This window comes from Salvia splendens, chromosome 13, assembly GCF_004379255.2.
Source record: "Salvia splendens isolate huo1 chromosome 13, SspV2, whole genome shotgun sequence".
Classification (NCBI taxonomy): Eukaryota; Viridiplantae; Streptophyta; class Magnoliopsida; order Lamiales; family Lamiaceae; genus Salvia; species Salvia splendens.
The window spans coordinates 24,318,151-24,345,847 of record NC_056044.1 but is presented as its reverse complement, the minus strand read 5'-3'; the positions used below and the strand labels follow the sequence as shown (position 1 = coordinate 24,345,847).

The window sequence follows — 27,697 nt, the reverse complement described above, 5'->3', positions numbered from 1 at the left end:
TAGTGCTCCGGTCACTATTTTAGTTGAGGCTTAGTCCATTTCCTCCGTCAGAGGTTGTGTCTCCAAAAATTAATCCTCCGCGATTACAAAGAAACAATGTACCATAAACTAAGATATAGTACATTTCAAATTCTAATTAAAAATAGTAAAAATTCAATAAATGAAAAGGTATTGTAACTTCTCCACAATTCAAATTCTCCAAGCTAAACAGTGAGAGCACCCGCAACGTATCCCGCGGGTGTCTCTTATCTCGTCCCTCCGAGACGAGACGAACACGGGACGCGTTGCAGCGTCCCGTCTCGTCACCATCCCGCCGAGACGCCCGTCCCACCGAGACGGATGGCGAGCCGTCTCGCCACGCATGACGCCCACTCGCCGGCCAGTGAATGGGCTTCGTCACGCTAACGCAATAAATCATTTTTTTAAATTCGAATTTAATAAAAATAAATAAAAATTTAAATTAAAAAATGGTAATATTACCTTTTTTGACCGTTTTTTTTTTTTTTTTTTTTTTTACTCTATAAATACCCCTATTTCATCCTCATTACACACACAAACACACATCTATTCTTCCCAAATCATCTCCAATGTTCATCTAACCTCTCCAATTTTCAGCACAAAATGTCCGGCGACGGAAACTCTGGCGGTGGCGGCTCCGGTGGGTTTGACATCAACGCGTTTGGCGACTGAAGGGACATGTACAATGTATTGGGTGGTTCGGGTTCCGGTTCGTCGACGCCGGCGGGGTACCAACCACCCCATTTTGATGTGGATGCATACGCTCGTCCCTCTGCCCCGAGGTATTCGCAGGGATTATCCCAAATTAGGGAGGATTATCCGGATGAACCCACTCCGGAAGGAGGACGAGGCGGTGGAAGCTCCAGGGCATTCGACGCCGTGGAGGAAGAGGTGGAGGCGGCCGAGGAGGAGGAGGATGTAGGCCGGCATCCGTACAGCCACAAGGACACGATGGTTGTGTACAACGCCTGGATCAGCGTCTCGTACGATCCCATCGTCGGGAATCAACAAACCGGAAGTGCTTCTGGGAAAAGGTCACCGAGGCCTACAACGAGATTAAGCCGAAGGGGTCCCGCCACCGCACATTGAAGATGCTCCGCGCTCACTTTGACCGAGTCGATAGAGAGGTCAAAAAATTCTGCGGCATCTTCAAGACTGAAGCGGCCCATTACTAAAGCGGAGCCACGAGAGCCGACATTCTGAGATCGGCTTTGCGAGTCTATTTCGACGACACCGACAAAGAATTCAAACATGTCGATGTTTGGGAGATCGTCAAAGACGAGACAAGGTGGGCCGGCGGTGTCCAGTCCAGCACGGGCTCGACCTCGAAGCGCACGAAGCACACGGCAGGTGGCCAATACTCGTCTAGTGGGGGCGGTTCAGGCAGCGCCGCTCAAGAGGTTGCCTCGCAAGAGGTTGAGGGCACGACGACCGATGCAGGGGGTCCTCCCGTGGGCGCCGTCGGCTGCAAGGGACCAAGGCGGCTAGAGGGAGGAGGGGCCGGGGCGAATCAAGCCAGGCGGGCTCCCAAGGGCCGCCCTCCTCCTTAATGTCCATGTACTTCACCGCCACGATGGCAGACACTTCCTACATGAGGTCTGCCCAATTTCAAGCCCATCATGCCGGCATTGTGTATCTGGCGGGACAACTTGGTATTCCGCCTCCACCGCCTCTGGGGGATGATTCGCCGGCGGAGTAGTTTTTATAATTTCTATAAAATTATATTTTAAATTATGTCTTTTTTTATTTATTTTGCCACGAATTTAATTATGTTTTTTTTAGGATTTTAAGTTGTAATTTTTATTTTATTTAATGAAGTATGTTTTTATTAATTGAATTTGTTGGAAATAAAAATAAAAAATGAAATTGAATGAATAGTTAAGAGATGAGATGGTTAAGAGACGGATAAGAGATAGAGGGCTGTAGGCTCTGTCTCTTAGTTAAGAGATGAAGTGAAAAGTACAGTGAGACCCATGAATAGTTAAGAGATGAGACGGTTAAGAGACTTGATAAGAGACAACATTGCGGATGGTCTGATGTACATTTATCTCGCCGTATATATTTTGTTTGACATGTGGTTTCGGGCAGTGAAATACGAAGATAAAAGACCAGTTTGAAGCTACTACATGTATATAAAACTGCTTGAAATTATATTTATGGAGCATCTATGTTGCTATCATCGCTCTTGATTAATTCCGACGTTGGATTGGAAGACGCAATCTAAGGAGGCCGTAATTGCGCATTCTTGACCTTAGATATGCTCGCAAGAACATCCGACGCCATCACATTTCCGGTCACCGTCACCTTCTTCGCCAGAAAATCTATGTCAAAAGATTTTACTCCTGAAAATTTTCACATGATTAATGTTACTATTTCGGTAAATTTGTTTTGAAAATAAAAATTATGATAAGGGAACGAGCCTTATTTCATACTAATGCAATATAAAGTTTTAAGAATGATGTATCCTCTTTATAAAATTGATAACTAATGGTGAAAATAATTTAAAAGCCTAAGTATTTTGGGTAATCTATATAGAGCTGCTTGGACTAGCCAAATGTGTGTATTTTCAGTAAAAAAGAATTCACTACTTATAACAACTATAGTCTTGTCAAAATTTGTCTATCGATCGTGCAATTATCGGTGCAGCTATCTGTCTCTGTTATTTTTAACAACTTGCATAATGTGGGGAATACAAAATAAATGTTTGTTGAGAAATTTATTACACTTAACCCATCAACCTTTATTTCAGAGCATTAGCAATGGGGCGCCCTTAGGCGCGCCCTATGGACAGTCACGTCATCCTTTTTATCCTTCTATCCTTCCACCTGCAGTGGGGCGCCCTAAGGGACGCCCTAAGGCGTGCCCTAAGCATTTTCTTTTATTTAAATATTTAAATAACTACAAAAATTGGGAAAAAACTTCATTTCATTTATAAAAATTAATACATTACAATACGAATTAAAAAAATACGCAAACTCAACGACGGCGGTTACGGACCCACACTTCTTCAATCATGTCGTTCATTAGCTGAGCATGGTCTTGTTGGTTGCGCATTGAGGCATGTCTAGATAGAACCTCATTGAAGCCCATCGGTAATCCTCTAGTAGGGGCGCGGTTGCCGTGCTGGAGGAGCTAGATGCACATTCATCATCGTTCCAGTCGGTGATGCTCCCACCTTCATTCTCGACTATCATGTTGTGCATGATTATGCACGCATACATGACATCGGCGATGACTTCCTTGAACCAGAGACGAGCCGACCCTTTCACTATTGCCCACCGTGTTTGGAGCACACCAAATGCCCGCTCGACATTCTTCCGCGCCGCCTCCTGCTTTTGCCCAAATACCCTCTTCTCACCCATTGGGCAGTTGATCGTCTTCAGAAAAATAGGCCACCGTGGATATATGCCATCGGCCAAGTAATACCCCATGTGGTATTGACGCCTGTTGGCAGTGAACTCGATGGCCGGGCCATTGCCATTGCATTGCTCGGTGAAGAGGGTGGATGAGTTGAGGGTCGTTGTTCGACCCGGCTACGCCAAAGTAAGCATGCCAGATCCAGAGCCGATGGTCAGCGACGGCTTCGAGGATCATCGTCGGGTGGTTGCCCTTGTATCCACTAGTGAATTGGCATCTCCACGCCGTCGGACAATTCTTCCACTCCCAGTGCATATAGTCGATGCTCCCTAGCATCCCAGGAAAGTCGTGCGCCTTCTCGTGCATCTTCATCAGGCCCTAGCAATCAATTGCAGTCGGCTTGCGCAAATATGTGTCGTCGTAGGCCTCCACAACTCCCCTACATAATCTCTTCAGGCACTCCAGGCCTGTTGTCTCCGCGACGTGGAGGTACTCGTCGAAAATGTCCGCCGTGGTGTCGTAGGCCAACTGACGGAGTGCAGCCGTGCACTTTTGCAACGGTGTAAGTCCGGGTCTGCCGACGCCATCTTCCCGATACGTCATGTATTCATCACGTGACTCCAACGTCTGGACAATGCTGAGAAAAAGATAACGCGACATTCTAAACTGGCGGCGGAAAACAGTCGGGCCCCACCGTGGTTGCTCGGCAAAATAGTCTACAACCAGACGTTGGTGAGCTGCCGCGTGGTCGGGTCGGACAACCGTCCGACGTCGAATATGCCTACGGATCTGCTTGGCCGCCGCCGCCGCCTCGCGCTGCAATTCGACTAAGCATTCCGCGGCCTCTTCAATGGCTGCATCTAAGGCATCCGAGGTCGGACTACCTTCCTCCGAGGAACTAGTGTCGTCGTCGTGGTTCATTTTGGTATTTGAGAGAGGTAGAAATGTGAGAGATGAGAGAAATGAGAGAGGCGAGATGTTCATGAACAAGTGAATGAGAAACGAGGTTTAAATAGATAAAATTCGGAAAAAAAAAATTAAAAACGCGTGCCATCGTCCGCGGAGCCCACAATGGTGCCCGATGGCGCGGACGATGGCCTATCGTCCGCGTTTGAAGCTTAGGGCGTGGGCGTAGGGTCTGCCATCGTCCGGGCACCCATATTGGAGCCCGATGGCGCGCCCGAGGACGATGGCACGCATCGGGCGCGCCTTCGGGCGCCCCATTATGGATGCCCTCAATATGTCGCTATGCATAACAAACTACCTACACACTCCATTTATTGAAATTGTTTAGTACTACTTTTGCTATGCATAGCGACATATTGAGAGCATCCACAATGGTAAAAAAAATACCTTCCATCTTAGAGAGATTTCCTGAGTTTTTTGACACATCCTCTGCAGTGCAAAGACACTCTCAGCACATCCACAACAACCTGCGGACAAACAATGCATATTGATATTATTTCTAAATGATTTTTAAATGAAACAAAATAAAATATTAAAATAAACCTGTTGTGGAGAATGAGAAAGAGTAGAGTCCTTATTTGAGGTTTCCTCAATGGAGAGATTTGATGGATTGTAGCTCACTTTCTCTCCCAACAAATACTTGGTGGAGCCAGGAGGAGAGAGGAAGTCTCCGGGCTCCTCTTCACGGCGGCGGCGGCGGCGGAATCGAGCTTTGAGAGGGAGGGGGTGTCGTTTTCGTTTTCATTTGGAGGGGTTTTGAGATTCTTGGTCTTTCTGGGAGCTCTTTTGGCATCTTTGATGATTGATTGGGTTGTGACTTGTGACGGTCGAGGATTCTGCCGCCGCCTAGGAGGGTGGTGGTGGAAGGAGAGGCGGTGGAGTTGGGCTCCATGCTTAGGCATATTGATGTTGCAGCTTGTGATGTCTACTCCCTTCATCTTTCTTTTTTTCTCTCTAGAGAGTAGTGAGATTGAGAGAGAGGAATCTTCTATTTAGCCCTAGTATTATTTTTCTGAATAATATTTATTGATTGGAATTTGGAATGTAATTTGAATTCAATACATATGTGTGTATTTGTATAGTACATTATTCTAACCGACGTTGAAATTTTGATGAAAAAAAGATAGATGCAAGTAATTAAAACAAACAAAGTAGATAATGTACATCTTATGCTATTCATCAAATCAATGGACCCTTTTTGTTTTTATTTTTCACTGAATTCAAAACTGAACAGAAGAGACTGACAAATGCAATTAGTGAAGGTGAAAAATACAGCAGCATCAATTGGATAAACGGACAAAAGCAACGGCTCAACGACACACTGCCCCCTCTTCTTATCTCTCTCTATATTTTTTACTTTCCATGTTTGATGTTTCCACCTTAATTCAAATTTCACAAATTTGTTCATAGTTATGCGTTAAACATACAAAATACTCACACTGTCTCAATCAAAATAAATTATTTCTTTTTTCAACGCAAGATTTTATGTAGTGTTATTTATTATGTCATCAAAGAGTGGATAAAATGAGAGAGATATAAATTAGAGAGATTGTAGTTTCTAATTTTTAAAATGCAAGTGGGAAAGAGAGATTATTATTCTAATCTAGAACCAATGTTTCTTCACTATTTGTTTCGGGTGCATAATCTATACTTGCAAAGTTCATGAAATTTACGCCTTCGACATCTCTGATGAACCTATTCTCTCAATCTAAAGCAATGCTTAGCCACAACTTTTAAAAGAGGGTATAGATTTTCCCCAATTATAGTATTATAAGTGATATTATAAAATCAAACCATCATACAAGTAGTTTGACTAATAGTTCAAACATAATACCAGACATCCTCTTTATGTTCATGAGAATCTTCATTACAGGTCCATTGATATGTCATAAAGAGTTGCATAAAGTTTTTTCATACAGAAGTCATGTATTCGCATTGGCCACTGGAAAAACAGTTGCTCAGTTCACTCTCACAGATCCTAAATTGTTCTTTGCTATGCAGAGAGAGAGAGAGAGAGAGAGAGAGAGAGAGAGAGAGAGAGACAGACTATTGCAAAAGAATATATCCTATATAATCAGTGTATAGAAGTCATTTACACCACATAAATGAGAGGTAAGCAACGGGGGTACTCAAAATTCCAGTAGATATTACAAGAACTTTCAAAATTGAGAAATAAGTAATGGAAAACGTGATATATTGCTAAATATGGAGTTGCTCAGTGGAAAATCGATGTAAATATCAACACAGTGTGGTTCAGTTCTGTACACCATACCATTCTCACTTGTTTCCCTTTCCTTCATCCTCATTCAAGATGCGGTTTCTAAAATCATCAACCATTCGAGGCAATCCATCTCGTAATGATACTTTGGGCTCCCAGTTAAGAAGATCCTTTGCCTTGCTTATATCTGGCTTCCTCTTGTGCGGATCATCAGCAGTGTTTGGTCTGAATTCAATGGATGCACTAGGATCGATGGTTTCTTTCACAACCTGTAAAGATTTCACAAATAACTCAACTTTGCAGAAGTCTAAACTTGCATAAAATATAAAGAAATGTATCTATAGAGAATAAAGACAAACCTCAGCTAGCTCTAACATGGTAAACTCTCCTGGATTACCCAAATTGAATGGACCTACATGCTCACCTTCCATCAAAGCCACCAATCCATCAACCTGCCATTCAAAAATGGATGCATACATCATATATACATGGATCTGAGTTTTACAGCACACTGAGCATATACATGGTTTACATTCATCTCCATAATCTTCCTTGCCACATTATGAAACCATCTTGATGATAGTTCAGGCTCTTTAAAACAAAATTCAATATATTGCTGTATATTTGTCCGACTGGATTGCTAGAGGTTTTTTCATAGAATAGAAAAGAACTGTATGTGTTAATAATGGACAGGAGAATAAACAAATCAGTACCTTACGATCTCTAGCTTTAAACTCATAAAAGAACGTATCTACCTTTAAATATGATTTAAGATTTTCTATCAACTAGCAACCACTAGAATTTCCGGATATGACTGAACCAATCTAATCTAATGCGCTACATAACTTGAAATTTTTTTGACTAGCTATATATCCTGCAAGACCAATCAGTTAGGGTGGTGCCAAGTAGAGAAATTACATACCAAGTCTGATACAAATTGGAAGCTTCTTGTTTGCTTCCCATCCCCATAGACTGTCATTGGTTGTTTCCGTATAGCCTGAATAAGACAGCTATGGCCATAAGAATCTGCCATCAACATTGAAAGGATAAAGACATATTTTGCTCTCCACACTATCTATCATTCTTATATGTTTTCCGCCAAAAGTAACTTCTAATGTATTATGTTTGGACTACAGTGTTTTATATTCATACGTTTTTCCGCCAAAAAGAGCTTCTAATGGTAAGTCGGATAAAAATTAATTCCAACTAACAATATTTATATGTACACTCTTTCTGACAACCACTCAGAACAGTGTTTATCTAGACAAACCTGTGAAACAAAGTTGCTGACAACACGGCCATCATCCAGACACATCCGAGGCCCATATGTATTAAAAATACGTGCAATGCGCACCTGTAACAACATAAAAAATATTAGACAGAATTGCACAATGCCAAATCTGGAAAATTCAAACCTTTACATGGAATACTTAGAAGAATCATGGTTGTTGCCAAGACACATCCAAGAAATGTCTCTCCATATAGAACACTTGTAAAAAGACGAAAGTATTAAAGAAAAAGAATTCCCTTCCGGATTGAGCTCATTCTCAATCTCTAAACTCTCATAATAACTGCTTTTATCTATAGATATGTCCTAGTAGCCATGTGATTTGGAAACAATAATCCCAATCCTATGTACCTAACAAAATTAATGATGACTAATGACTAATGAGGAATATGGTAACAACAGACATCATAAAAAGCAACATATTAGTGTCAAACAAATTGAACATATCATCATGCATATTACCTCAACACCAGCACCTCTGTGATAGTCCATAGCTAAGGTTTCAGCGGTCCGTTTCCCTTCATCATAGCAACTCCTCACACCTGATTAATCATCAAATCAGATCAATGCAACCAAAAAAGCAATGATTGACGAGAAACAAGAATCGTCACTAACCAATTGGGTTCACATGTCCCCAATATGTCTCCTTCTGTGGATGCTCAAGAGGATCACCATAAACCTCACTTGTGCTAGTGAGCAGAAACCTCGCACCTATCCTCTTTGCAAGACCCAACATATTAAGGGTACCCATGACATTTGTCTTGTAATCACATGTCAAGGATCTCAACCAATTCCGAACACAATCTATTCAATCAAACTAAAACCATGCTATTTAAAAAAATAGAAAGCTCAACTCATCAATTCAAAACAAATCGAACAAACAAATGCATGAAAACGCACAACCGCACATAATTTTCACAGTAATCAATGGTCTAAGCAGCCATTAAACTCAAAGATCTATAATTTAGTATCCGAAAACACAGTGAGAGGATATGATGGTCTTGACAGGGTTATACTTATAATGCACCGGCGATGCAGGGCACGCCAAATGGTAGATCTGATCCACCTCCAGCAAAATCGGCTCGACAACATCATGCCTAATGAGCTCAAACCTCGGATTCCCAAACAAATGAACCACATTCTCCTTCCTGCCCGTAAAGAAATTATCAATGACGATCACATCATCACCTCTGGCGACTAGCTTATCCACCAAATGACTCCCGACGAAACCGGCGCCACCGGTGACGACAATCCTCTTCCTCTTACTCCCAATCCCCACCGGCACTCTGCCCACCCCATTCGCGAACTTATTATAATTACCACCAGCGGCATGATTCGCATAATTATTGGAGAAATCGGCGCGATCGCGGTATCCGACCACGGAATCGCGTTCTCCAGCTGCAATTCTTCCGCGCGGATCGGGCGGGGAGAGGGCCGAGAAGGAGGGCTGGAAGATGAAGAAGGTGGAGCCGATCAGAATTCCGACGAGGATGAAGAGGAGGCGCTGCTCCTTGAGTATGTAATTGAGCGATCTGGGTAGAGATCGCGGGTGCTTGAGGGATTTGGGGGAGTAGGGAGGGGTTTGGGAGAAGGGCATCTCTTCGTCTTTGCGGAAGCTGGTGGATTGCTTGTGCAATTGCTTCATTGCTGGCGAAATTGTGAGGAATTGGATCAAATTGGGGGGGGGGGTGTTTATAGCGTTAGATTGAGATAGTTGAAGTGAAGAAAATGTGGCGGGTGGGATGGGGGCATCTCATTTCAGGTGTGTTGAATTTTGGAGATTTGAAGATGGAGTAGTGTTATACTGATTCAGATTTGTATGCGACTGTTTAGAGACAGAGACAGAGACAGAGAGAGAGAGAGAAACATTTGATTTTACGGTTAAAACCAGTGGGCTCACTTCTTTCCTATTTGGGCCTACCCTTTTATGGATATGGGTCCGGATCTTTGATCTCATTTGATCCGGATCTGAATTTTAATTTATTTCAAATTCTCAATATGTATTATCATCATGTTTATTAAGAAGTTTACTCATAACTTAACAAGTTGGGTATATTGGAGTAATTAATATGTTTTCAGAAAATTATTATTATGTACGTAATCTTCATTAACTAAGGTGAATAAACTTTCACTGAATTAGAAATAGAGGTATGATTGGATATGATCCATATGGAGATCCATATAATATTATTGCTAGTTATTTGGTGTGGGTGTGATTTTATGGTCAGGATTAATTATTGCTAGTTGGTGTGAGTGTAATTTCATGGTAAAAAGGATTAGTAAATTATACATGATGTGCATATAGTAGTAAAATTGTATATTTAGTCACCTTATATGTTACAGCATCTTATACATCATTGCAATGAAATTCATAAAAAAGGCGATCTCATACAATTGATGAAATAATATTCTTGAGCAACCGTTAGGCGATAGCATTCTATCGTAATAATAGGGGAAGATATTTACAAATAAATACTCCCTTCGTCCCAATAAATATGAAACATTTGGGTTTCGACACGAAATTTTATATAGTGTTGTTTAATGAAGAGAGAGTAAAGTAAAAGAGTTAAAAAAGTAGGAAGAGTATTGTTTCTATTTTAAGAAATGTTTCATTTTTAATGGAATAAATAAAAAAAGAAAACGTGATATATTTAATGGGATAGAAAGAGCAGGCGTGATGTGACGAGATGTAAAATTGATGATAAATAAATATGTAGAACATTTATTAATGAGAAGCGCACCTCTTTAATCTATTCTATGCAATATTTTAAAAACCGGACCGGCCAGCGAACCGGTGTCGTTACTGGTTCACTGGTTCAACCGGTTCACTGGTCGAACCATTGGTTGAACCGTAATACTGTTTATACATATATATTTATTTATTTAGTTATAAATAATAAAATTTAATTACATGTTTTATCAATAAATATTATAGTATTATACTTTTAATTGTATTATTATAGAAAACAAGTCTTATATTAGTATATTAGAATATTTAATGACGTTAAATTTGAATACAATAATAAACTATAATACACAATATTAAAAACTAGTATTAAAGTCTATGTATAATTATAAACTCCTATATTGTAAAATATAGTGATTGTAAAAATATAATTAAAATATAAGAAATATATTATAATTAACAATTTCTTAAAAGAATATAGAATTAAAATGAATTATCTTAAAAGAATATAAAATTAAAATGAATTATCTTAAAAGAATACAAAACTAATATGAATTATTAGTTTTGGTGGAAAAAGAATTTCAGATTTAATGTATAAGGATAATTAATGTTCATAATATTTCAAAATGATCATGTGGTGGAGTGGTAAAGAAGTTGATATTTAGAGATGAGGTCATGTGTTCAAGTCTTAGCAACAACAAATTTTAAAAAAAAAATTTTTTGAAAAATTGAACAAAATTTAAAAAAAAAAATTTGAAAAATTGAAAAACCGGTTTCCGGTTCGCGGTTGGACCGGTCCGACCGGCCGGTTCCACCGGTTCGCGGCGGTTCAATGTGCTAGTGGTTTTTAGGGGTGAACCGGACCGGACTGCCTACCGGTTCGCGGTTGAACCGGTCGAACCGGCCGGTCCGGTCCGGTTTTTAAAACATTGATTCTATGTGTAGGTATATAAGTGGAGTTTGTAAAACAAAGGTCGTATTCAAGGGTATTGGTTGATTATATCAACATCCACACGGGAGATATGATATGTACAGGTACAGCAGTATTGTCGCATAGAATAAAATAAGGGTTAATAAGTTACTATAATGTGAATATGTGATCACATTACAAGTTGGAACAAGCAACACTTTGATTATTATGTATCTTCCTTTTAGAGATAAGCAATAATAATGCGATCTAACTAACCAATTTTTAATATTTGAACCTCTAAAATCAAGTCTGAAAAAAAACAAAAAAATAAAAAATAAAACCAATCACTATTGAAATAAAAATAAAATTTGGGGTTAAAATATAGAGGGAGTCCACACCGTGGCCCAAAACTAAAATTGTAAAATCACAAATCGGCCCATTACTATAATAAAAGGGAAATAAAAAAACGACCACAGTGGGAGTCGAACCCACGACCTTCTGATCCGAAGTCAGACGCGCTAATCCACTGCGCTATGCGGTCATCTGTGTTCGCAATCCTTAAATATGTAATATAGTTTATATATTCTAAAGGTTCGTAGCACCAATATACATATCACATTCGCGGTACACGTCAATAAATTCTTCTCACATATACCCCAAATATTATTTTTATTCAGACTAATGCAACTTTCATTCCCTCTATATGAGATTATCACTCTGAGACTTCAATAATCCGTATGTCATTATCCCACGCAAGCTGCAATCAAACCTACATCATCATTAATAATGTAGGTAAAAGAGAGAAATCAAAGGAATCGCATAGATCTTGTAGCTATGGCTCAGCCACCCGCTAATAGTACAGATCTATTCACCAAAACCACGATCCAAGGGAGCAACGTTGAATCCAACCGTGAAACTCTTCACACACCACGTATTGCAACCCCAAACCATTCCACTATACCGGATCTATCCATTCTCGGAACTACTCACACAAAAAACCTCTCAACAAGAAACCCTAACTTCTCTGGAACTCAAGCAACCGAACCAGTTGTTTATCCTCACCCACACACACGTTTAGTCACTCAAATATCTGTGATAAATCGTAGTGAAACACCAGAGAATCATCATCAGAGAAGAAAACCAAGGAAAACTCAAACAGACGTGAGAGAGAGAGAGAAAATTAGAGAGTCAGAATGAAGTGAAACGACACAGAGGAGAGAAGGGGGTATATCATCCAGGGTTTGGGCTAGGGCAAACACAAGCCCGCACCATTACCTGGGCCAAAATAAATCCCAGGTCCAACAATAATAGTCCACCAACAAATCAGCCCATATAATCAACATACTCCACCTTGGACATTATTTTGGGAAACCAATTGCACTATTAGCTAAGGTTTAAAATCATCATTGCCTACAAGGCAGTCCCCACAACACCAAATAACCAAGTTTACTTGCTTAGGCCATCCACAACGTTGTCTCTTATCCGTCTTTTAACCGTCTCATCTCTTAACTATTCATGGGCCCCACTGTACTTTTCACTCCTTCTCTTAACTAAGAGACAACACCTGCAACCCTCCATCTCTTATCCGTCTCTTAACCATCTCATCCCTTAACTATTCATTCAATTTCATTTTTTATTTTTATTTCCAACAAATTCAATTAATAAAACACACTTCATTAAATAAAATAAAATCACAACTTAAAATCCTGAAAAAAAAATACATAATTAAATTCGTGGCAAAATAAATAAAAAAAAAGACATAATTTAAAATATAATTTTATAGAAATTATAAAAACTACTCCGCCGGCGAATCATCCCCCGAAGGCGGTGGCGGTGCACTCAAGCTATCTGGAGGCGGAATACCAATTTGTCTTGCTATATACTCAATTCTGGTGAGATGGGCTTGATATTGTGGAGGCGTCATGTGGGAAGTGTCCGCCGTCGTGGCGGTCAAGTACATGGACAATAGGGTGTTCGAGCCCGAGCCCGAGCCCGCCTGGCTTGATTCGCCTCGGCCCCTTCTCCCTCTAGCCACTTTCGCCGTCTTGGTCCCTTGCGGCCGACGGCGCCCACGGGAGGAGCCCCCTGCATCGGTGGCCGTGCCCTCAACCTCTTGTGAGGCTCTGCCTGACCCGCTCTCACTAGACGAGTATTGGCCACCCGCCGTGTGCTTCGTGCACTTCGAGCTCGAGCCCTGGCTGGACTGGACACCGTCGGCCCACCTTTCAACGTCTTTTACGGCCTCCCAAACATCGACATGTTTGAATTCTTTGCCATTTTTTGTCAAAGAAGACTCGCAAAGCCACTCTCATAATGTCGGCTCCACTGGCTCCGCTTTGGTATTGAGTTGCTTCATTCTTGTAGATGCCGTAAAATTTTTTGACATCTCTGTCGACGCGGTCAAAATGACTGCGGAGCATCTTCAGGGTATGGCGGCGGGACCGAGCTGGCTTGTTCTTGTTGTAGGCGGCAGTGACCTTTTCCCAAAAACACTTGCTGGTTTGTTGATTCCCGACGATGGGATCGTACGAGACGCTGACCCAAGCGTTGAACAGAGTCACCATGTCTGCCCGGCTGTATGGATGACAACCTATATCCTCCTCCTCCTCGGCCGCCTCCTCCTCTTCCTCCACGGCGTCAAATGCGCGACACCTGGAGCTTCCACCGCCTCGTCCTCCTTCCGGATTGGGTTCATTCGGATAATCCTCCCTAATTTGGGATAATCCCTGCGAATACCTTGGGGCGGAGGGACGAGAGTATGCATTCACATCAAAATAGGGTGGTTGGTACACCGTCGGCGTCGACAAACCAGAACCGAAACCACCGAAGACATTGTACATGCCCCCCAAATCGCCAAACGCGTTCGAGTCATATCCGCCGGAGCCACCCTCGTTTCCGACGCCGGACAAGCTTACACTCTTTTCTATTTCTGAAAATATTAATCCCTAATATTTTCTGGGCATCCCCTAACCTTAGTCTTTCATGTCAAAATTCTCACTCAAGGCAGTTTGCACAACAGTTATGGTTTTCAAACAGGGACCCATGATCAACATATCATCCACATATAACAAAAGGAAGACAGACACAATGTCAAGGTTCTTCACATACAAGCAAGCATCAAAAGTACTTCTAACAAAGCTCATCTTATGCATACAAGTATTGAACTTAATGTTCCACTGTCTAGGGGACCGTTTCAGACCATACAAAGCCTTTTTAAGCAAACACACATGATTAGGAAACTTAGGATCAACAAAGCCTTCAGGTTGTTTCATATAAATTGGTTTATCCATATCACCATGCAAGAAAGCAGTTTTGACATCCATTTGTTTCAATTTCCAATCAAAATGAGCACACAATGTAAGCATTAATCTCACAGTAGTAAATTTAACAATAGGAGCAAATATTTCAGTGTAATCTACCCCCTCTTGTTGAGTAAAACTCTTGGCCACTAATCTGGCCTTGTATCTCAACCCATCCACCTCAGATTTTAGCTTATAAAGTCACCTGCAATCTACCACAGAAGCACCAAGAGGCAGGAGTACAAGTATCCAAGTAAAATTGATTTTTAGTGAATCCATTTCCTCCATCATGGCTTTATGCCATTCATTTCCAGAACTTAGATTTAGTAGCCTGCTTATAAGATTGAGGCTCATCCCCATCAGATTCATGCACATTAAAAGTCAAATTGATCAAAGCAATCAACCCTACATAGCCATCATATCTAGCAGGTTTTTGAATATTCTGTCTTCTAGTCCTATCTCTAGATAACACATAATCATTCAAGTTGGGAGCATCAATAGCATTTTGAACCCCTAAGAGACTATTTAACACATTCTGGGGAGGCAAGGGAGCATTCACTCTAACAGGACTAGCATGCATATCATCAGCATTATCCACATTGTCAGGCAAGGGCACATTAATAACAACATTATCTTGCAGATTTTCCTCATTAGGTGCTTCATTAGGTGCATAGATTGGTGTAGAGTTCCAAAATGGCTGCTCCACCTCACTTGGAACATCCTGTGGATGCTCCACATCAGGGCTTGTCTGTGGACTCCACCTCAGTGAGAGGGTCATTGTCCACACTATGTGGAGCAGGGTTTTCAGTCAATTTCAAGCAGGGGAACTCAGTTTCATTAAACACAACATCCCTGCTAATGATGACTCTAAACCCAGACTCATCTCTCAACCATACTTTATACCCTTTCACACCTTCAGGATATCCCAAAAACACACATTTTCTAGATCTAGGTTCAAGTTTATCAGTTTTAGTGTGCACAAAAGCAGAACAACCAAACACCCTCAGATGAGAAAGGTTAAGGGATTTTCCAGTAAACACATACTCAAAACACTGTCCAAACAAATGCACAGAAGGAGATCTATTCACAAGATAAGTAGCAGTCATCAAAGCTTCACCCCAAAACTTTTTGGACAAACCAGATTTAGCTAACATGCATCTCACTTTATCAAGTAAAGTCATATTCATTCTTTCAGCAACCCCATTTTGTTGTGGGGTATAAGGCACAGTTTTATGTCTCTTAATACCAAAACCAGCACACATATCATCCATTTGTTTATTACAAAACTCCAAACCATTATCAGTTCTAATAGCCTTGATCCTTTTCCCAGTCTGAGTTTCAATAAAGTTTTTCCAAGTAACAAGTTTTCCAAAAACATCATACTTATGTTTCATAAGAAAACACCAGACTTTCCTTGAAAAATCATCAATTATAGACAAGAAATACACAGACCTAGAGTGGGAAGACACAGAGGTAGGGCCCCACACATCCATATGCATGTATTCCAAAATATTTCTACTAATATTTGCAGGCACTAGAGTAGGAAAAGTAACTCTATGTTGTTTACCTAGCACACATGTGTCACAGAAAGGCAAATCACCATGAACATCATATTCAGACAAGATATCATGCTTTTTCAGAATATTCAGCCCATTTTCACTCATGTGACCTAGCCTATTATGCCATAACATCAATTTATCAGATTTCACAACATTGGCACATGCTTTTTCACAAGTAAGAGGCACATCAGTACAGACATACAAACCACATTTTCTTTTGGCCTTGAACAAACACATGGAACCTTTACAGATTTTATGCACCCTTCCCCCCATTTTCCACCCATGCCAGAGTTTTCTAAAGCAGTGCATGACATCAAATTATAGCATAATTCTGGAACATATCTCACATCCTTCAAATTCAACACCTAGCCATTCTCAAATTTCAAACAAACTGTGCCAATACCAAGAATTTCACATTCTTGTAATCAGCCATTGACACATAAGTATTGGTTACATGTTTATCTCAGTGAACACTTCCTTGAAGGGGCTAACATGATATGTACAGCCAGAATCACACAACCAATCATATGATGTAAAAGGACACATAAGGGAAGCATTTATGTACACCATATCATGCAGCATGAACACAGATTCATTTTCAGCATCAAACTTTGCAATATTAGCAACATTTTCAATCTGAGAGTTTCCATTGTTATTAGGAGGCTTATTCTTTTTAGGCTTATTGGAATCTCTTTTAAAATGCCCAGCTTCTCCACAATTATAGCATTTCTTAACAAATCTGGGGTCTTTACTACCAGACCTAGATCTGAATTTCTTCTTGGAACTAAACCCACCATTTGATTCATTCCCCCCTCTTGATTTAGATCTTCCTCTAACATTTAAAGCCCTATTTAAAGCATTTTTGTCAGAGGCCATTTCCCTCAGTTCCATTTCTTTAGATTTTAGGGAACTAATAATCAAATCCAGAGGAGCAGTGTCTCTATCATATTTAATGACAGCTTTCACATCACTATAAGAATCAGGTATGGCATTCATCAAAGCAATACTTGTATATTCATCAATAGTTTTATCACCTGATCTCTTTATATCTTGAACAAGCTTTTGAAATCTATCCACATTGTCATCAATATCTTTTGACAAATCAAGCTTAAATTTGAAAAGTTTTTCAAGCAGATACATCCTTGAAGACATAGAAGTTTCGGTATATAAGGTATCAAGGTGTTTCCACATTTCAGAAGCAGATTCAATGTGATTGACCTTCCTAATCACAGAGTCAGACAAATTGAGAATAATAGTAGCTTTAGCCAACTCATTCATTTCATCCAATTTATGTAACGCCCCACTTTTAGAACCCTAATTTTTTAACCCTAAAGTACATGTATTTGATGCTATTGATATTGCGAGGTCCACAAATTAATTATCGAGTAGAATTGTTGGAATTGTGACTGGGTCAACTTTGTTGAATATGTGACGTGGCTACTTGAATAATTGAATGTAGGGTGAAATTAAGGGTTTTTGAATAATTGATTAATGGTTATGAGAGCTAGAAATTATGAAATAAAATACAATGCGAATTTAAATATTTCTCTTTCCTTGAGGAATATGTATTGGACTCAATTCCGTCTTGGATCCGATAAATTAAATAAATAGTATGAAAGTCCAATCCGTGATAAATAAATTGTGTACTGCACAATTTAAAATAAAATACAATGGGCTGTGAATTAAACTAAACTAACTAAAATAAAATATCTTTGATTCCAATTTTAATTAAAGATTCTGCGTAGATTTTCCTCCTCCGTGAAAAGATATTCCTCTTCCGTAATCTGCAAATAAAACACCAAAAACAAATCTAATTTCAGCCAAATCACGTTTAATAAAAAAGGAGGAAGAATTCAAAATTTATCTCCCTAATCCCACGTTGAAACCGTTCCCCTCTCTCCCACAAATCTCTCCCGTATCTCAACCCCCTTTCCCCTATATTAAATCCTTAACCAGTTACTTCTTTTTCCTCACCTATCGTCTCTGTAAGCAAGAAAGCAAGAACCATTGTTCAACTTCTACTCAAGGTAAACTATTTCCTATCGATTTGTATCTAAATTGCTCCTACTTTGGAATCTAACACCAGATCGCTATCAACAGAAATCGAAATCCTTTCAGCTTCAAGAACCTGCCTTTTTAGCTTTGTGAACTTCACAACCCAAATTCAATTCACAGAGGTAATTTCCTACCCAGATTTGAAACATGAATTATCGCATTCTGCATCCATATATCACGTACCCAGCATCAACTCCCCTCTGCAATTGCTTAATTTTTCTACATATCATGAAATTTGAAATCCATCTCTAATCGGATAACCGAAGCGACCGAATTAAGAACCCGACGTAAATAAGTCAAAATCGTACCTTTAATGTGGAATCGAGGCAGTTTGGGTTAGTTGCGGAACGTTTCAGGTTGGTTTCGGGGCTGCGCGGTATCGTTTCGGAGGCTACCGAACAGTGAGTGGCGGTGGACGAATCAGCCGCGCCGAGAACCTCCTCCAGACCGACGGAGCAGCGGCGAACAGCAGCCGACGGCAACGGCAGTGCGGCTCTGTGCAGTGACAGCAGCCCTCCCGGCGAGCAGCGGCCGGCGGCGGTGGATGAGAAGCCAGAGAAGCCGACGGATCTATCCATTTTGTCGACGGGAGATAAAGAAGAAGAGGGAGAGAGAAGAGAGAGAACCGAGAGTGAGGATGTGAGATTTTGATATTGGGCTTTCTAAGTTAAAATGGGATGATGATCTTGAGCCTTTTGTTTTTAATGGAATTGGACTTAATAAATTAATTTGGGTGATCTATTTAAAGTTTGGGCCTTCTTTTAGTAGGAGTATTAATTAAATTGAAGACATAAGGTGGGGAAAGAATTAAGTTTTGGCCCGATAATTAATCGTGACGAATATTTAATTAATCTCCGGTATAATTCGAAGAGGGAATAATTTTATCTTATGTCGGAAATAATTAATTTGAAGAGAAATAATTGCGGGGATTTAATTACGAGCTTAAATAAATATTGGGAATTAATTTCTATATTTTGGAGGAAAGTACGAGGAGACAACGGAGGAATTATGGGCACAAGCGGCCGCCGAATAATCGAAAATATGCTAGCGTACGGGCTGACCGGTCTAGTGGCTTGGTTTGTGGCCACATTCCAAGTCATGTATTGGCAGATATGGTAAACGTCTATGGGAAAATGACTGATCAGTCGATGTTTGAAATGTAAATGATTTTGAGTGCCTCGGGCATTTCTAAAGCTAAACCCCGACGGTTATTTGTGAATGGCATGATAAATTACTCTTTATTGAAAAATGTTTTCGGCATGAGCCACTGAATATTCTTATAATACTCAGCCCAGCATGTGTTTTTCCTATGTGCAGGTTGAGCGGCGACGAGGATGTGGTGGTGTTGAGCAAGTGAATTTAAGATATTATGGTTGTTTTTGAACCTTGGGTGTCGTTGTGTCTTCACACATGACGTCACTCTTTCTCTTGGTCGTTTCCGCTGTGACTTTTCGTTTATTCATGTTTTATTTGGGCCGACAACTTTAATTGTTAGGATAATGGATATTCCGAATTTCTTGTTGGATAATATTAAACTCTTGGTTATTTAATTGGATATTAATAGTTGGTCCAACTTGTGTTGAAACCCTAATCTTTTTCGTCTGTTTATTAAATTCTTTTAATCACGATCGCCCGTATTTATTAACCCTAAAGGGCGGTCGTGACAGTTTATGTTGTGGAGTATCATCAGGCACAGAACCATCAACAGATTTGAAAACCTTTGTTGAATTAGAACACATTTCAGTTTCTGTTTCCAAATCACAAAATCATTTTTGCCATTAAAAGGAACCAGGCTAACAGGTTGGGCCATTTTAAAAAAAAAATAAAAACAACACAGAGAGCAAGGGAAAAAACACACACTCTTGCAATCAGCCAACACAGAAACAAACCCACACAGACAGCCAACAAGTTTTTCACAGATTTCACCCAAAAAACATACAAAACACACAGGTCAGACCTCAAATCCCAGACTGTCACGAGCAACACTGGCTAAGGCTATCCCAGTTCGCAATCACTCACTTCTGGAGGGCGCAGGGGGTCACTTAGGTAGTATAATATGCTTGGTGGTCAGGTGAAAGGAGATCGGAGATCAGAGATTAGAGAGCACCAAGAAACCACGGAAGCAAGCAAATCACAGAGAAAAAACATAGGTAAAACCCTAAGTCTTGCCAAGACTGTCTACCAACAACAAAATCCCAATCCTATATTTGGCACTATACAGAAAACAGAAATCCAGAAAGTTTCAGCCAATTTACCAGAGCAAACCCCCACTCGAGGGAGGGTTCCACTTGCCCAACTCCTTTAAGCGACTCGGCGTGCCGGTGTAGTCCCCCCCGTGGCTCTGATACCACTGTAGGGATCAGACTACCCGAATTCACTAATTACCGAGACCTCTTTGGTCTTGTATAAGATAGCTCAGTCAAACTATCACCTTCGCAACTGATTTTATACAAGTAAGGTCTAGCTGTTACAACAGATATAGTTAACTATCTCGGACCACAACACTCCTGGACCCGAAGCTCCAAGAACCACCGAGAACCCTTCACACTAGAAACCCTAGTTAGTAACACAATAGAAGATCCTCTCGGATCTCAACAAATAATGTAGGTAAAAGAGAGAAATCAAAGGAATCGCATAGATCTTGTAGCTATGGCTCAGCCACCCGCTAATAGTACAGATCTATTCACCAAAACCACGATCCAAGGGAGCAACGTTGAATCCAACCGTGAAACTCTTCACACACCACGTATTACAACCCCAAACCACTCCACTATACCAGATCTATCCACTCTCGGAACTACTCACACATAAAACCTCTCAACAAGAAACCCTAACTTCTTTGGAACTCAAGCAACCGAATCAGTTGCTTATCCTCACCCACACACACGTTTAGTCACTCAAATATCCGTGATAAATCGTAGTGAAACACCAGAGAATCATCATCAGAGAAGAAAACCAAGGGAAACTCAAACAGACGCGCGAGAGAGAGTGAGAGAGAAAATGAGAGAGTCAGAATGAAGTGAAACGGCACAGAGGAGAGAAGGGGGTATATCATCCGGGGTTTGGGCTAGGGCAAACACAAGCCCGCACCATTACCTGGGCCAAAATAAATCCCAGGTCCAACAATAATAGTCCACCAACAAATCAGCCCATATAATCAACAAATAATGCAATGAATGTGTACTTGGTTGTCTTGGATCTGGATCCTTATGATTTGTTAGATTATTTCAATCCCTTGATTTATGGAGTAATATATAGTAGATGAGTTGATCAAACAAATTAGAACTTATAAGTAATCCACCTAATATGACAAGGACTCGCGGCCTCTTTCTCTCGAAATTATCCTCCTTAATCAACAGACGGTATTAGAGACTAAAATTGGTAGTTGATTGAAAACAAATTGAATTTTAGAGACTAAAATTGGTAGTTGATTGAAAACAAATTGAATTACTACTAGTTGTTAATTGCAACTTGTAGGTGAAATCGCCAACAACGTTACCAGTATGGAGTCTTAATTTCCACTCTCCAATAAAATTTCCATAATAAAGTATTACTTGTATTTTAATTTATTACTTTATAAATTGATGATTAGTTAAACTTACTCTTCAACAAAATACGTCTAGCTATGTTATTGAACCAAGCCCTCGTGGTGTCTGCATTCCAAATAATTAGGTTAATATTTACGAAATTAGATTAAGATGATTATTCATTTAAACGAAAAGGAAGACTATTAATTAATTATATAATTTATCACAAAACTTAGGTGGCGACATACGCATCCCGAACACCATTTTGAGAGTGTTTGATTGATCTTACAAATTTTTTAAAAATACTTATAAACTTCTCAAAAGTTATCTTATAATATTATGATGGTATTAGCAGAAGATACTAGCTTGTAAATTTATTTTTTTACTTAAATATTGATATTCAGCTCGATAGCATTGAAAAAATCCTTAGATAATATGTGGCGATAAAGCCCCCGAATTAATCAACAAAATAATGCCAACTGCCTTACTAGGTAGAGAAAATGTAGGGTTGAAACATTCGTCGAATTCATAAAATAACTTTTTAAAAGAAAATCGCAACATGTTGAATTTGAATTAAAGAATAAATGATATAAATAAAGAAATAAGCAAATCCTCAACACATGCTTTCTACTTCTAGATTGAATTCGGATGTCTCTATATACCATCAATGTATACAGTATATATGTAAAAATGCTACTGAATAATAGGATACGAGAGGAATTCAACTTTTTTACGTATGCGCATCACACTCGATATTTATATTGATTCTATGGCTGCTCAAATTAATTTGAATGGGTTTCATTATAAATCTTTATAATATATGCCTATATGAAGTAAATTAATGTAAAAATTCATTTTTAAAACAAAAAATCCTAAAATATATGTTTAGTACATTTACACATAAACTAGTTGTAACAAACAATTCATTACTTATTTAGGTTGAAATTAGTCTGTCGAAATTAATTGAGAGTTTAAATTCAAAATTTTCAGGTTGAAATTAGTCTGTCGAAATTAATTGAGAGTTTAAATTCAAAATTTTCACTTGTACTGATTTAAGGAACATATAATCCAAGAGTTTAGAAATATATATAGAAATCCCATTTAACTTGTATGCATTGGATGCCAAGTAAGAGTTTCGCGTTGAAATCCCATTTTATTAAGATTTGATTAAAACAAAAATCACAAAAACCCATGATAAATATTAGTACTTATTTAATAATTATAAAACTTTACTTAAGTTAATTAATATGCTGTGTGGTATCCACCGCAATTGATTTTGAGTTTCAACAATATTATATGTACTAGCATCACATAATTTATGTATATAGACATAATAAGCGTGCGGTGCTAAAATTTATATTCCGTACAAGATAAAATTGATAGAGATGCAAAGAAAGAGATGGGAGAGTCGTTAATTGTGACGTTGCACTCCATCGATTGATACTAATTCGAATGTGGAACTATATAGAAAATTATACTCCGAGAAATTTTTTAGAACGGAACAAAAATTTGTCACAAGAATATAAGTCAAGGGTTAGTTGTCATTTGTCAAATAACAAAACATCTTTAGCCAATTTGCAATTTATTAATACGGTCTTTGAATTATTTTAAATAGATAGATCATTGGTGTCATGATTTATAATAAATTCGTCATTTTAATAATTTTCGACCACCGAATAATAATGTGTCATGTTTCATGTTTCATTTAATTATGTGGACAAATGCTTCACCTATATATGAGACATGTGGCTAACTAAACAAAATCTGCCACATCATTCTCCAATTATTGGAAAACATTGAGGGTGATAAATGTATAACAAATTATAAGGTGCATGGAGTCTTAAATAAATCACGTGTCACAAATTGCGTCTAAATTATAAATTAGCTTAAAGATGCTGCTTATTTGTCAAGTACCAATGTGCACATCTCAATATGTACAAGTGCCGTTGAAATGTTTTCCTTTCATTTGGTTTAAGAGATAAAATTTCCATGTTCATACTTTAGTTCTTGTCTCGTGCCACAATGACAATAACATATAGTTTTGGTAGCAATTTATTTACTTGGGATTTTAAATTATGTAATAATTTTTGTAGTAATATTTCTTTATATAATAAGCAAAATGCTCAAACTATGTTAAATTATAGTAAGCTAGAAGACCAAGAAAGCTAAAATTAAACAAGGCACATTAGATTGTCCACGATAGGGAGGCAGCCGTGTCCTCGGTGGGGCCGCGGCTCTCTATTGCTGAGGACGCGGGGAGCCGAGGCGGTGGGGGGAGGGAAGGGGCGTGCCGAGCGCTCGGCGAGGACGGGGCGGTGGGTCCTGGGCCGCGGCGCCCTATTGCACGACCCCCCGTGAGCCGCGGCGGCCGTTGGCGATTTTTTTTTTCCGGTTTTTTTTATAAATACACTATTTTTCATTCTTTTCACCTCACACACATCTACACCCTTTTTTCAACTCTCTATATTTTTGTTGTCTCAACATATACGGTGGAGATAGTGATTCCCCGGCACCGGAGACTCAGGATATGACAACTATCCTCCTTCCTAGCCGTAGAGATCGAGTCTCACAGTTGCAACTATTCTAATTAATTCTAAATATAAAAATAGGAATTAGAAATTTGGATGTCAAACATTAAAATACTACTCCATAATCCATATATCATCAACAATAAAATACCGATAGAAAGAAAAAACCAACGAAAACATGAAATGTATACGTCGTCGTATGTGGGCTACAGTTGAATGGCTGGTTTCAATTCTGTAAACCAAAGTCAAGATGTGACTTTGTCATGTAGTAATTTATATCTGAAAATGCACATTAGTTGGTTACATACTGTGAATATTTGGTTTTTGGTTCTGTTCTTTTATTAAATTGAATCGAACTAAAATTTTGTGAAAACGAGAACAGAACCGAATTATGTAAAAAACCAAACCTGAAAAATTAAAATTCAAGCTATAAAAACAGATTAACATATTCAAAAAATTAGTACAATCTTTATAAAATCTAAATTACATTTATAAATATAAATACACAAAAATAGATATTATTTTATAAATTAAAAAGAAAATCATTTTTCAGTTTTTTTATCCGAACCAAAAAACTATAAAAAAAAATCTAATTTTAAATTTTGGTTTAGTTCGGATCGGATATTCGGTTTTCAATTATTTTGCTCACCTCTACGTACTTGCATGAAATTTCATATTTAACTGCACTTAAAAGTTCGTTAATATCGAAATCATTAAATTATAATATTACTATTAAGGCATTAGTGATAAGATTTTGTTTGCTGAGATGAGTTTATCCATGGTATTGTTTAAGGTTAATTAATTTGGATGGGATTATACGAAACTTAGATGAACTTTCATAGATATAATTCAAAATTGTTAAAAGAAAAGGATAGACGCAATAAGACGCGTGCGTGTAGACAAAGAGTAAATCATTTCCTTTTTGAAGTTCTCTCATTCTACAGTTATATTTTCAACAATTTGTTTTTTGTTGCTATTCAAAATAAATCATTTAAACCATTTTAACCTTTTCAAAATAATTCGTAGTATCATTTTTCATCTAATTTCGTTATTAATTACCTTTAATAGCTGATCACCTCAAAATTCATTCTTCTTCATTAGTTACGATATATAATCAACTTAGTATTACGATTGTCTACTGACTATATTATATAAAAGCTTGATTCCAACAGACAAGTAAAATAAATCATAAATTTTATTATACATAAGGTTTTATTTTAATATGAACCGATACATTTATAATATCCTAGTTTCAAAAAAATCCTCCGAAGTCTGAACACAATTAGATCCCAACTTGGTCAATACAGAGAAGGGATCCTAGAATTATATTTCATTATTCATAACTGTAGAAATTTTGGAGCACATTAAAGGAAAAGGGAACACAATAGTTTTAATCTAGTTTAAATTTCCCATTATTCTTTGACTTGGGATTGTGTATACATGGGTCAGTGGGTGGTATATTTTTTAGAATTTTATATATATACAAAGGATATTGGTCTCTAAATTATAAAATTTGACTGAATTATGGTATTTGTTCGTGAACTTAAAATTTGGTTGCAAAAATCATAAACATAAACTTTGTAGTGGATTTTTTCCATGTAATTAGTTTTTTCCTCAAGGAAAATTCACTAAGGGATAAGTTCATGATTTTTGTGACCAAAATTTAAGTTCATAGAAAATACTTTTCATCCCATTAAATACAAAACATTTGTTGTTCGACACGAGATTTTATATAATGTTGTTTTCAAAGTTAATGGAGAACTAATAAAAAGTAAGAAAGAGGAAAAAATTGAGGTGATGTTATTTTCATTTTAGTCAATGTGTCATTTTTAATCTGACATCACAGAAAGAAAACGTTTCATTTTTAATAGACTGAGAGAATATCAAATTAGAATAAAGTTCGATATTATGGACTAATAACTTTTTTTTGTAAAATTTTTTTATTTACACTAAATTTCTTGTTTTAAACAGTATTCATTTCATATTTAATTTTTGTATTATGTGAAATGTGTGCAATAAAATATTTTATGTGTTTTATCATAGGATATCAAATCCTAAGTGATTATATCATTTTCCAAATAATATTAAGCGTGCAGAAAATATTTTAAATAGGAGGCTCAATAAAGTTAATTGTACCTAAAATCACACACTTTGGTCTTATTTAGTATTTCCTTCAAATTTTATATTTGGTTCCAAAAGTAATGAATTTATTTAATTTATCTCTTGTAGTGAATTTTCCATCAATTGAGGAAAATACTAATGGGAAATTCACTTCTAAACTAATTGTATTTGAGACCAAATTTATAGTGAAAAATATTAAGTTTTGGCCAAGTTTTATGATTTTAAGTACTCTAATATCCCTATATAATAAATATACACAATTTAAGCTGATTCGACCAATTGTGTTTCATCATTGTAAACTTGTATGTACATATGTAAATTAAGTTCGAATGCACTTTTCATATCGTACTTTTTACTATATATACATAGGGATAGGGATGTGATCATATCCTTTTCCCATCTTTTGTTCTATTTCCTTCTCAATCTCGACCATCTATTTTCACGATCTGATGGTCGAAATTTAAGCTTGTTTCCATTATTTATATTATTAAATTAATTCGAAAAGGGCATTGTTGGGAGAGTTTTGTTGCAGCGGTTATTTCAATTCCATAATTCTCTCCATTAAGTTTGGTAAGTATATTTTCTAATTTATTTTCCATATTTAATTCTTCTCTCATCCATTTTCACCGTTTACATTGCTGCAAATCAGAAAACTCAAATTCAATTCGTCTGCATTAATTTGGAGAAGTTACTATAGATTTTCTTCATAAGTTTTGGTGTTTTCAATTAGGGAAGAAGGTATTTTAGTTTGTTTTTATTTCGTATTCCTTCGTAATTTCTCTTTCTTCTCTCACATACTTGACTCGCTTTTCTACGTTGAACACGTATGGTGGTGTAGTTTCTCGCCTAAACACGAATTCTGGAAGTATTCCTCGATTGGTTTCATTTTTTTTAACAATAAGAAAGTAATTTAGTTAATTTCTTCATTGTATTGCAGCAAATAATGTACCAAAAGTATCTAATAATGCGCACGGATCATTGAATAATGCACAGATTGAAGAGAATAATGTTGAAAGGAAATTGAATTCTTGCCCTTTGGGTTTAGCAATCTATGGCGCTAGGTTGTAGTACCCACTCACAAACGGAACCATCACAAAGGGAAGAGAGTATGAATCATTCCCCTTGGGTTTAGCAACCCATGGGGCTAGGTTATAGCACCACCACA

The 27,697-nt window shown here is 38.1% G+C and overlaps 1 protein-coding gene, 2 long non-coding RNA genes and 1 other non-coding gene across 4 annotated transcripts; 1 reads left to right on the top strand and 3 right to left on the bottom strand.

Annotated features, from left to right (window-relative positions):
• Positions 1-1,999: 1,999 nt before the first annotated feature.
• LOC121760013 lies at positions 2,000-2,959 on the bottom strand. Its single transcript, XR_006041808.1, has 2 exons — positions 2,757-2,959; positions 2,000-2,360 (listed from the first exon to the last, which is right to left on the bottom strand). It is a non-coding gene; the product is annotated as an uncharacterized LOC121760013 (long non-coding RNA).
• A 3,431-nt stretch (positions 2,960-6,390) lies between these two features.
• LOC121762595 (UDP-glucuronic acid decarboxylase 1-like) lies at positions 6,391-9,683 on the bottom strand. Its single transcript, XM_042158533.1, has 7 exons — positions 8,842-9,683; positions 8,463-8,610; positions 8,310-8,389; positions 7,830-7,913; positions 7,482-7,556; positions 6,919-7,011; positions 6,391-6,828 (listed from the first exon to the last, which is right to left on the bottom strand). Exons 1-7 carry the CDS (start codon positions 9,490-9,492, stop codon positions 6,619-6,621), a joined length of 1,341 nt encoding a protein of 446 aa, XP_042014467.1. The 5' UTR covers positions 9,493-9,683; the 3' UTR covers positions 6,391-6,618.
• A 2,227-nt stretch (positions 9,684-11,910) lies between these two features.
• TRNAR-UCG lies at positions 11,911-11,984 on the bottom strand. The gene has a single exon. It is a non-coding gene; the product is annotated as a tRNA-Arg (tRNA).
• Positions 11,985-18,186: 6,202 nt separating this feature from the next.
• On the top strand, positions 18,187-19,893 carry LOC121761696. The gene is made up of 3 exons (XR_006042073.1): positions 18,187-18,328; positions 18,402-18,478; positions 19,674-19,893. It is a non-coding gene; the product is annotated as an uncharacterized LOC121761696 (long non-coding RNA).
• Positions 19,894-27,697: the final 7,804 nt, after the last annotated feature.

Excerpts from the sequence above, each read along its gene's own strand:
- LOC121762595 (XM_042158533.1), bottom strand. The coding sequence starts at position 9,492 with ATGAAGCAATTGCACAAGCAATCCACCAGCTTCCGCAAAGACGAAGAG. Across the intron at positions 8,611-8,841 it reads ATAACCCTGTCAAGACCATC|AAGACAAATGTCATGGGTAC; the intron begins ATATCCTCTCAC and ends ACATGTGATTAC. Across the intron at positions 7,914-8,309 it reads ACAGAGGTGCTGGTGTTGAG|GTGCGCATTGCACGTATTTT; the intron begins GTAATATGCATG and ends ATGTTGTTACAG.